This window comes from Cherax quadricarinatus, chromosome 67 (assembly GCF_038502225.1).
Source record: "Cherax quadricarinatus isolate ZL_2023a chromosome 67, ASM3850222v1, whole genome shotgun sequence".
Classification (NCBI taxonomy): Eukaryota; Metazoa; Arthropoda; class Malacostraca; order Decapoda; family Parastacidae; genus Cherax; species Cherax quadricarinatus.
In genome coordinates, this window is record NC_091358.1 from 6,513,477 (window position 1) to 6,526,028 (window position 12,552).

At 40.0% G+C, this 12,552-nt stretch overlaps 1 protein-coding gene across 1 annotated transcript in view; it reads right to left on the bottom strand.

Annotated features, from left to right (window-relative positions):
- LOC128699699 (glycine receptor subunit alpha-4) overlaps positions 1 to 12,065 on the bottom strand; it is a 193,095-nt gene extending 181,030 nt beyond the window's left edge. The window contains exon 1 of the mRNA XM_053792446.2: positions 11,553 to 12,065. Coding sequence (XP_053648421.1) covers positions 11,553 to 11,701 — 149 coding nt within the window. The 5' untranslated portion in view covers positions 11,702 to 12,065. The remainder of the gene's footprint in view (positions 1 to 11,552) is intronic.
- Between the last annotated feature and the right edge of the window lie 487 nt (positions 12,066 to 12,552).

Sequence of the window (12,552 nt, forward strand, 5' to 3'; positions counted from 1 at the left end):
TATTGTCATTTATTAGAAGCGCTGAACCCGTAAGGGTCATGTAGCATCTAGGGAATTTGAGTAGTTCCCAGAAACATGATTATAGCTCCAATTCCTCGGATCAAGAGCCTTTCACCATCGTCAAGAAAAGGTATTCTTGATCTTTGAATCAATAACCCCTTATAGGCATCAAGGGCACCCCCTAAACCCCCCTTTAAAGGGAAACGTCACCCCCTTGATAACTTTAAGGGAACCCCCATTATCAAATTCTGCACTCATTCTCTATATTCAAATGTAATTTATTTTTCCAGTTTTATATTTTCTAGTTGCAATAAATTGGTGTAGGTAGGTGGGTTAGGTGGGTAGGTGGGTTAGTTGGGTAGGTGGGTTAGTTGGGTAGGTGGGTAGGTGGTGCTGCCACCTCAGTGAGTAACGATATTGAATTTTCCTCTCTAAAGATTTCAGAGAACAGTAATGTCGAAAATATGTCACCTTATTTAGGGGAACGTGCCCAGGTGGCGTGTTTACGTGGTTAGTGTGGTTGTTGATGTGCCCAGGTGGCGTGTTTACGTGGTTAGTGTGGATGTTGATGTGCCCAGGTGGCGTGTTTACGTGGTTAGTGTGGATGTTGATGTGCCCAGGTGGCGTGTTTACGTGGTTAGTGTGGTTGTTGATGTGCCCAGGTGGCGTGTTTACGTGGTTAGTGTGGTTGTTGATGTGCCCAGGTGGCGTGTTTACGTGGTTAGTGTGGTTGTTGATGTGCCCAGGTGGCGTGTTTACGTGGTTAGTGTGGATGTTGATGTGCCCAGGTGGCGTGTTTACGTGGTTAGTGTGGATGTTGATGTGCCCAGGTGGCGTGTTTACGTGGTTAGTGTGGTTGTTGATGTGCCCAGGTGGCGTGTTTACGTGGTTAGTGTGGTTGTTGATGTGCCCAGGTGGCGTGTTTACGTGGTTAGTGTGGTTGTTGATGTGCCCAGGTGGCGTGTTTACGTGGTTAGTGTGGTTGTTGATGTGCCCAGGTGGCGTGTTTACGTGGTTAGTGTGGTTGTTGATGTGCCCAGGTGGCGTGTTTACGTGGTTAGTGTGGTTGTTGATGTGCCCAGGTGGCGTGTTTACGTGGTTAGTGTGGTTGTTGATGTGCCCAGGTGGCGTGTTTACGTGGTTAGTGTGGTTGTTGATGTGCCCAGGTGGCGTGTTTACGTGGTTAGTGTGGTTGTTGATGTGCCCAGGTGGCCTGTTTACGTGGTTAGTGTGGTTGTTGATGTGCCCAGGTGACCTGTTTGCGTGGTTAGTGTGGTTATTGATGTGCCCAGGTGGCCTGTTTACGTGGTTAGTTTGGCTGTTGAGGTGCCCAGGTGGCCTGTTTACGTGGTTTGGTCAGATAGCCATATATATATATATATATATATATATATATATATATATATATATATATATATATATATATATATATATATATATATATATATATATATATATATATATATATATATATATATATATATATATATATATATATATATATATATATATATGTCGTGCCGAATAGGCAGAACTTGCGATCTTGGCTTAAACAGCAACGCTCGTCTTGCCATATAAGACAAGTGAAAATTTGTGTATGCAATAATTTCGCCAAAATCATTCTGAACCTAACGAAAAAAATATATTTCACTGTGTTTGTTTAGTATTAAATTATTGTAAACAAATCTAAAATATATTTAGCTGGGTTAGGCTAAAATAAATTGCGCTTGTTATAATAAGGTTAGGTAAGTTTTCTAAGTTCCTTTTGGCGCAAAATTATAAATTTTTACATCAACATTAATGAAAAAAATATATCTTTAAACGTATAAGAGAAAATTTTAGAAAGAACATAATTTTAAATGAGTTCTTGCTAATTGACCAGTTTTACCTATTCGGCACGACATATATATATATATATAATATATATATATATATATATATATATATATATATATATATATATATATATATATATATATATATTATATATATATATATATATATATATATATATATATATATATATATATATATATATATATATATATATAATTTACATTCGTAAGAAAAACCAAAAAATGAAAGCTGGAGAAAATAATTCCATTTATTTTTCAATATCGAGACGTTTCGGTGTCTCAGATCCCATCATCAGTGCCAAAACATTAGAAGAATATTTTACTAGTCAGACTAGCTTCTGGTCTGCTGTGTTCTTAGTGTTCTTCTAATGCATCGAGTTAGTTACAATTTAGAATATATAGATATGTTTAATACAACACTCGCTGGTTATAAAACCAGCTGCTAATCTAACAAAATCTTATATTTTAGCACTGACTATAAAATTGTCAAGTTTATAGATACCAGAACTCATATTTAAAATATCTTGTGCATCATGCTTGACAAGAAACGATTCCACAATTTCTCCTCGAACTTCAGAATCACAGGGAGGGAAATCCTTAGCATTAGTCCAATGTACACAATGTACACAATGTACACAATGGACGGTATCCCTCACATGAAGCAAGAAGCACTGGATTCTTGTCCAGTGTCCATTGCATATTTATCACACAAAAAATAGTGTGTTCTCTGGCAAAGGGATCATTTGTTTTGCATTTTATACACATATTGGACAAATATGTATGTGGGAGGTGGGATTATGGAGTCATATGTTTTTTTTTTAAAACTTTTACACCTTTTGTTCTATGGTGTTTTGTGTACTAATTCTGCTGCTTCTAGACATGTTGTGATCCTGTTTCTTTGATGAAGAGTTTCGCATGTAACCAGGACATATGTGCAACACGTAACACATGTCTTATTATACTGACCAAGGCTGCTTCACAAATAAAAACATTTCAGTGTTGAATATGTGTTATTTATCAATTTGTCGGTATTGTATACCATAATATCAGTAGTGTTACTTGTATATTTGTAGTGTTCCTGTCTAGGAACGGAGGATCGAGCCGGGCGAACAGGATATAACAAAGACATAGAACCTTTGGGTTATTCAGATACGCAGAGGCGAAAAAGAGAGGCAGAAGAACGTGGAGAAACGATGAGAAGATCAGCAAGAAACTAATAAACAAGGGTGAAGAGAGAGGCTGAAGGATAATTTGAGAATTATAGCCATAATTTTGAAAGGGAGTGAAATCGTAAGCCAGTGGAAGACCCCGGTCAGATAACCGGAAAGCTCCAGCTGCGGGTCACCATATGACGAAGACCAGCTTCAGGAAACATTTGTCCTTTTTCCTGACAAACTCTAACCTAACCTAACTTAACCTAACCAACCTAACCTAACCTAACCCACAAGTACATATACAAGGTATACAGATCATAACGGACATCAGTGACATATTACTATGTAGAAAGCCAATTGTTATGCAGAGCATATAGGGTAAATTAGGTCATTTTGTCCCCAGGATGCGACCCCCACACTGGTTTAATAACACCCAGGTACCCATATTACTGCTAGGTGAAGATCGTCAGCAAGTGTCTTAACACGTCCTAATGTTTCCACCCGTAACAGGGATCGACCTCCGGACGTCAGGGTGTGAGCTGGGTGTTGTAGCTACCGAGCTACGAGACACCTGAACCAAGGCTTTTTCACAGCCACGTCAGAAGAGAGATAACGGTACAAGAAGGACAGAGTTGACAGGAGGCAAATAGAAAGTCTGCGAAGTGCTCAACAAACACTCGAAGTTCTTTGGTTGGAATCATGAGCAATAAGAGAGAATCCGGGGAAACGAGTGCACCAACGAGGTGCTGGACACCGAACATATAACAAGTAAAGAGGTTGGATACGTTAAAGACATAGGGACCTGACAGGGTGTCACCATGGAGTCTACGAGAGGAAGCAGAAACATTAACCAAACTTCTAACTGAGATCTACAAGTCAGTAAACACAGGACAGTTGCCAGAGATCTGGTAGGCAGTGAATGTAGAACTTAGATTCCAGAAATCAGGCAGACAGGAAACGTTAAACTACAAGCCAGTTTCGCTGACAAGATGGTGAATCTTGTCTTGAAGAATTGAGACACTTATACAACATATGGGAATCTGTACGTTTCGCCACACAGTGACTTCATCAGTCCAATACAAAGCAGGAAGGTATAAGGAGAGGAGGAGTTTGAGATAATCAGTCCCTCAGCCTGGAATCGATGTATTCAGTCCATCACTCTGATGAAGCCACTGTGTGGCGACACGATTCTTCAATAAAGATTCCCATATGTTGCCTAAGTGTCTCAATTCTTCAACTTGTCGGTTTTCAAAACCATTCGTCGAATCTTGTCTTACCAACCGGATAAAAGTCAATGGCAAGGTTACGGAAGTAAGACAAGAACGATAGGGCTGGGTGAGCTGCATTATCTTAGACTGCATAAAGGCATTTGATACTGAATCCCACGTGAGATTAGGGGCAAAAACTTAAAATGCAGACAGGAATAAGAGGGAATGTACTCCTGTGCATCAAAGAGTATCTTAGGGGAAGGAAGCAAAGAGTGACTGTCAGAGAATAGACATCAGTATGGGGAAGTGTAACAAGCGGGATACCACAAGGAGCAGAATTAGGACCAGTACTGTTTCTCGTTTAGTGAATGACATAACAGATGGGAATGAGTCAGGTGTATCCCTGTTTGTTGATGTAAAATTAGCGAGGAGAAGTAAAATAAACAGATAATGAGGAAAACTGCAAATAGATCTAGGCAAACCTGCAAAGTGGTCAGACAAGTAGTTGTTGGAGTTCAACCCCAGCAAGTTCTAGGTCACGAAGGGTCGAGGAAGGGACAGAAGACCAGACACGGAGTACAGTCTCAGGGGACAGATGTTGGAGACTTCACTCATAGAGAAAGACCTATAGAAGAGCATAGCAACTTCTGCAATAAATACTCGCCTGGTAAATCTAAGAGTGGCCTTCAGGAATCTCAAAAGAATCTTTCAGGGAATTTTATACAATATCTGTGAGACCTAACTTGGAGTACGCAGCACCAGTATACAGCCCACAGCCCACAGCCCACAGCCCACACCTAAAAAATAATGAATAAACTGGAGAAAAATGAGAATTATGTACAAGACTGATTCCTGAACTAAGGAGGTGAGCTACAAGGAGAGACTACAAAACTGAATCTAACGACACTGGAGGACAGAAGAAGCAGGGGAGACATGATAACAACATACAAAGTACTCATGGTAATTAATAAGATAGTGATACGCTGTCTGAGAGGCGAGAAACAGGTATTCGGGGGCACAGCTGGAAATTAATGTCACGGTTGAGTCACAGGGATGTCAAGAAGTATTTCTTCAGTCCCAGAGCGTTGGGAAAGTGGAATGACCTTAGTGAGGAAGTGGTGGAGGCAGACTGCATACACAGCTTTAAGAATAGGTACGATGAGGCTTACGGGCTAGGAGAGAATGAATTTGGCAAGCGGCAAGCGAGAGGCATTCCCAGGAGCTAAGACGCAACCCCAGCAACCCCAGCAACCACACACACACACACACACACACACACACATACACACACACATACACACACACACACACACACACAAACACACACACACACACACACACACACACACACACACACACACACACACACACACACACACACACACACACACACAAAACACACACACACACACACACACACACACACAAACACACACACACACACACACACACACACACACACACACACACACACACACACACACACACACACACACACACACACACACACACACACACACACACACACACACACACACACACACACACACAATCTGGATATGGAGTCAACACATTCAACCTTCCACGTACTCATTGCAAGTGCAATATACGAACAGTCTGCGCTACAATCTCAACTTTATCCTACAATCTCTACTTTTTTCACTCTTTCCAAATAAATATTTTCTTCTGATCTGCCATACAGATTTATTCCCATTATATTTATATTTATCTGATGGATAACGTTCTGTTTTGTTTGTACTTTGTTTGGTCAGTGTAAAGCTTGGCCAGGGAGCTTTATAAAGCTCTATGTGGAGGTAATGGATCAGTGAACTCTAGCCACTCAGGGTTATGGGGAGCCCTGGAGCAATCAGGTAACTGCTGCTGCCTATCAGACGTTAAGAATGGTCCTATTTTTAAAACTTGTTGTGTTATTCTTGAGAAACACTCCCACTCACTCCCACTCACTCCCACTCACTCCCACTCACTCCCACTCACTCCCACTCACTCCCACTCACTCCCACTCCCACTTACACTCCCACTTACACTCCCACTCACTCCCACTCCCACTTACATTCCCACTCACTCCAACTCACACTTACAATCCCACTCACTCTCACTCCCACTCACTCCCACTCCCACTTACACTCCCACTCACTCCCACTCCCACTTACACTACCACTCACTCCCACTCCCACTTACACTCCCACTTACTCCCACTCACTCCCACTCCCACTCCCACTCCCACTCACTTCCACTCCCACTCCCACACTCACTCCCACTCCCACTCACTCCCACTTCCACTTACACGCCCACTCACACGCACATACACTCACGCCCATTCACACGCACATACACTGGACCATTATCAATAACTGGACCATTATCAAGAACTGGACCATTATCAAGAACTGGACCATTATCAAGAACTGGACCATTATCAAGAACTGGACCATTATCAAGAACTGGACCATTATCAAGAACTGGACCAGTATCAAGAACTGGACCATTATCAATAACTGGACCATTATCAAGAACTGGACCATTATCAAGAACTGGACCATTATCAAGAACTGGACCATTATCAAGAACTGGACCATTATCAAGAACTGGACCATTATCAAGAACTAGACCATTATCAAAAACTGGACCATTATCAATAACTGGACCATTATCAAGAACTGGACCATTATCAAGAACTGGACCATTATCAAGAACTGGACCATTATCAAGAACTGAACCATTATCAAGAAATGGACCATTATCAATAAATGGACCATTATCAAGAACTGGACCATTATCAAGAACTGGACCATTATCAAGAACTGGACCATTATCAAAAACTGGACCATTATCAAGAACTGGACCATTATCAAGAACTGGACCATTATCAAGAACTGGACCATTATCAAGAACTGGACCATTATCAAGAACTGGACCATTATCAAGAACTGGACCATTATCAAGAACTGGACCATTATCAAGAACTGGACCATTATCAAGAACTGGACCATTATCAAGAACTGGACCATTATCAAGAACGGACCATTATCAAGAACTGGACCATTATCAAGAACTGGACCATTATCAAGAACTGGACCATTATCAAGAACTGTACCATTATCAAGAACTGGACCATTATCAAGAACTGGACCATTATCAATAACTGGACCATTATCAAGAACCGGACCATTATCAAGAACTGGACCATTATCAAGAACTGGACCATTATCAAGAACTGGACCATTATCAAGAACTGGACCATTATCAAGAACTGGACCATTATCAAGAACTGGACCATTATCAAGAACCGGACCATTATCAAGAACTGGACCATTATCAAGAACTGGACCATTATCAAGAAACGGACCATTATCAAGAACTGGACCATTATCAAGAACTGGACCATTATCAAGAACTGGACCATTATCAAGAACTGGACCATTATCAAGAACTGGACCATTATCAAGAACTTGACCATTATCAAGAACTGGACCATTATCAATAACTGAACCATTATCAAGAACCGGACCATTATCAATAACTGGACCATTATCAAGAACTGGACCATTATCAAGAACTGGACCGATATCAAGAACTGGACCATTATCAAGAACTGGACCATTATCAAGAACTGGACCATTATCAAGAACTGGACCATTATCAAGAACTGGACCATTATCAAGAACTGGACCATTATCAAGAACTGGACCATTATCAAGAACTGGACCATTATCAAGAACTGGACCATTATCAAGAACTGGACCATTACCAAGAACTGGACCATTATCAAGAACTGGACCATTATCAAGAACCGGACCATTATCAAGAACTGGACCATTATCAAGAACTGGACCATTATCAAGAACTGGACCATTATCAATAACTGGACCATTATCAAGAACTGGACCATTATCAAGAACTGGACCATTATCAAGAACTGGACCATTATCAAGAACTGGACCATTATCAAGAACCGGACCATTATCAAGAACTGGACCATTATCAAAAACTGGACCATTATCAAGAACTGGACCATTATCAAGAACTGGACCAGTATCAAGAACTGGACCATTATCAAGAACTGGACCATTATCAAGAACCGGACCATTATCAAGAACTGGACCATTATCAAGAACTGGACCATTATCAAGAACCGGACCATTATCAAGAACTGGACCATTATCAAGAACTGGACCATTATCAAGAACCGGACCATTATCAAGAACTGGACCATTATCAAGAACTGGACCATTATCAAGAACTGGACCATTATAAAGAACCGGACCATTATCAAGAACTGGACCATTATCAAGAACTGGACCATTATCAAGAACCGGACCATTATCAATAAATTGACCATTATCAATAAATGGACCATTATCAAGAACTGGACCATTATCAAGAACTGGACCATTATCAAGAACTGGACCATTATAAAGAACCGGACCATTATCAAGAACTGGACCATTATCAAGAACTGGACCATTATCAAGAACCGGACCATTATCAATAAATTGACCATTATCAAGAACTGGACCATTATCAAGAACTGGACCATTATCAAGAACTGGACCATTATCAATAACTGGACCATTATCAAGAACTGGACCATTATCAATAACTGGACCATTATCAAGAACTGGACCATTATCAAGAACTGGACCATTATCAAAAACTGGACCATTATCAATAACTGGACCATTATCAAGAACCGGACCATTATCAATAACTGGACCATTATCAAGAACTGGACCATTATCAAGAACTGGACCATTATCAAGAACTGGACCATTATCAAGAACTGGACCATTAGCAGTAACTGGACCATTATCAATAACTGGACCATTATCAATAACTGGACCATTATCAATAACTGGACCATTATCAATAACTGGACCATTATCAATAACTGGACCATTATCAATAACTGGACCATTATCAATAACTGGACCATTATCAAGAACCGGACCATTATCAAGAACTGGACCATTATCAAGAACTGGACCATTATCAAGAACTGAACCATTATCAATAACTGGACCATTATCAATAACTGGACCATTATCAATAACTGGACCATTATCAAGAACTGGACCATTATCAAGAACTGGACCATTATCAATAACTGGACCATTATCAATAACTGGACCATTATCAATAACTGGACCATTATCAAGAACTGGACCATTATCAAGAACTGGACCATTATCAAGAACTGGACCATTATCAAGAACTGGACCATTATCAATAACTGGACCATTATCAATAACTGGACCATTATCAATAACTGGACCATTATCAATAACTGGACCATTATCAATAACTGGACCATTATCAATAACTGGACCATTATCAATAACTGGACCATTATCAATAACTGGACCATTATCAAGAACCGGACCATTATCAAGAACTGGACCATTATCAAGAACTGGACCATTATCAAGAACTGAACCATTATCAATAACTGGACCATTATCAATAACTGGACCATTATCAATAACTGGACCATTATCAAGAACTGAACCATTATCAATAACTGGACCATTATCAATAACTGGACCATTATCAATAACTGGACCATTATCAATAACTGGACGATTATCAAGAACTGAACCATTATCAATAACTGGACCATTATCAATAACTGGACCATTATCAATAACTGGACCATTATCAATAACTGGACCATTATCAATAACTGGACCATTATCAATAACTGGACCATTATCAAGAACTGGACCATTATCAAGAACTGGACCATTATCAAGAACTGGACCATTATCAATAACTGGACCATTATCAAGAACTGGACCATTATCAATAACTGGACCATTATCAAGAACTGGACCATTATCAATAACTGGACCATTATCAATAACTGGACCATTATCAAGAACTGGACCATTATCAAGAACTGGACCATTATCAATAACTGGACCATTATCAAGAACTGGACCATTATCAAGAACTGGACCATTATCAATAACTGGACCATTATCAAGAACTGGACCATTATTAATAACTGGACCATTATCAAGAACTGGACCATTATCAAGAACTGGACCATTATCAAGAACTGGACCATTATCAATAACTGGACCATTATCAAGAACTGGACCATTATCAATAACTGGACCATTATCAAGAACTGGACCATTATCAATAACTGGACCATTATCAATAACTGGACCATTATCAAGAACTGGACCATTATCAATAACTGGACCATTATCAAGAACTGGACCATTATCAAGAACTGGACCATTATCAATAACTGGACCGTTATCAAGAACTGGACCATTATCAATAACTGGACCATTATCAAGAACTGGACCATTATCAAGAACTGGACCATTATCAATAACTGGACCATTATCAAGAACTGGACCATTATTAATAACTGGACCATTATCAAGAACTGGACCATTATCAGTAACTGGACCATTATCAAGAACTGGACCATTATTAATAACTGGACCATTATCAAGAACTGGACCATTATCAAGAACTGGACCATTATCAATAACTGGACCATTATCAAGAACTGGACCATTATCAAGAACTGGACCATTATCAATAACTGGACCTTTATCAAGAACTGGACCATTATTAATAACTGGACCATTATCAAGAACTGGACCATTATCAAGAACTGGACCATTATTAATAACTGGACCATTATCAAGAACTGGACCATTATCAAGAACTGGACCATTATCAATAACTGGACCATTATCAAGAACTGGACCATTATCAAGAACTGGACCATTATCAAGAACTGGACCATTATTAATAACTGGACCATTATCAAGAACTGGACCATTATCAAGAACTGGACCATTATCAATAACTGGACCATTATCAATAACTGGACCATTATCAAGAACTGTACCATTATCAAGAACTGGACCATTATCAATAACTGGACCATTATCAAGTCTCGTGGTCACAGTATATATAACAACATTGTAACATATCAGAGAATTAAAAGAATTAACAGTTACAATTTAACATCAGTTATTTCAACTTGTGCAATACCTGTGCAATGTTAGGGAGGCAGTACAGGTCAAGTTGCACCAGCCATCCTGCACTGCAGTGTTCCAGTGCAGGATGTTACTGCAGTTACGATGCTTCACGAACACTCACACATGTACAAGCAATAAACGAGGCAGTGAAACGACGATTAACGAATGAGAAATACAGAGAAAAATGCAAGAACTGTATGTGTGTTTCTGACTTTTTTATTTTTGAATTTGAAATAGATGACGGCATTAGAATGTCAAAGTCGGTCTCTTGGTCTCACTTATGTTCCTCTTATTTGATAAACTTACCCGGTGTTGAGAGCAGCCAGGAGAGTAGCCAGTAGCAAGATGGTAGCTACCAGTCCATTACTACCACAACTACCACTACTTCTTCCCACTACCACCACCGCTACCTGCATCGCCGGGGTCTCCTGTTTCCCTTCCGCCTCGTGGGTCATGCCAGTGTGGGCGTGGGAGTGGGCGTGGGCGTGGGTGGGCGTGTTTGAGCTGATTTTCCCCGTTAGGTCTTCAAGTCTTCTCAGTACAGTTCAGACATGGGGAAGCGCTAAGCCTGTAGGGGTCGTAGATTGCCTTCGAGCAGCCGCAGGTCAGATGGGTCAGCCTCGGGCACTCGTACGCCACAAGGTCAACGCCAGGTCAACGCAACGTCAACGCCACGTCAGCGCTAGGTCAACGCAACGTCAATACCTCCCCTCAACATGGCATTTATATATATACATTTTACAATAATATCTACAGAGTAATCACATATTTTCGGGTAATCGACCAGTTACTCAAAAACTGACTGCATTTGGCTACACTTGTCAGAATCTATACCTCCGAAAAAAAACCGTACAAAAATAATAATGGATAAAACAAAAGAGTGTGTTTGTAATATGATTGAATCTCCCGTAGGAGGTTTGAATATTATAATTCTATCGTTTATATTCTATTGTTAGTGTCAAAAGAATAATAAAATAAAAAAATTTCAATTTTGAGAGTTATAGACAAAGGAACACTTCATTTATTAGGAAATATGAGAGAATATAAAAATTTATGAATTTTGACAAGTAGAGGGAAAAGCATTTAAGACATTTGGAAATGCCATAATCGTTGAAAATAATGTCAGTTGTTAATGGGGTGGACTGGTAAGCCAGCTGAAGGCCTCAGTCATATGACCAAAAATTCCAGCTGTGTTGACCCGCGTCAGCAAACGCTAGGTCAGGAAACAGGACAAGCGTTTCCTGACGCGGGTCATTATGATGACCGGCAGCTGGGATCTTCGGTCATCTGACCGGAGGAGGTGTGT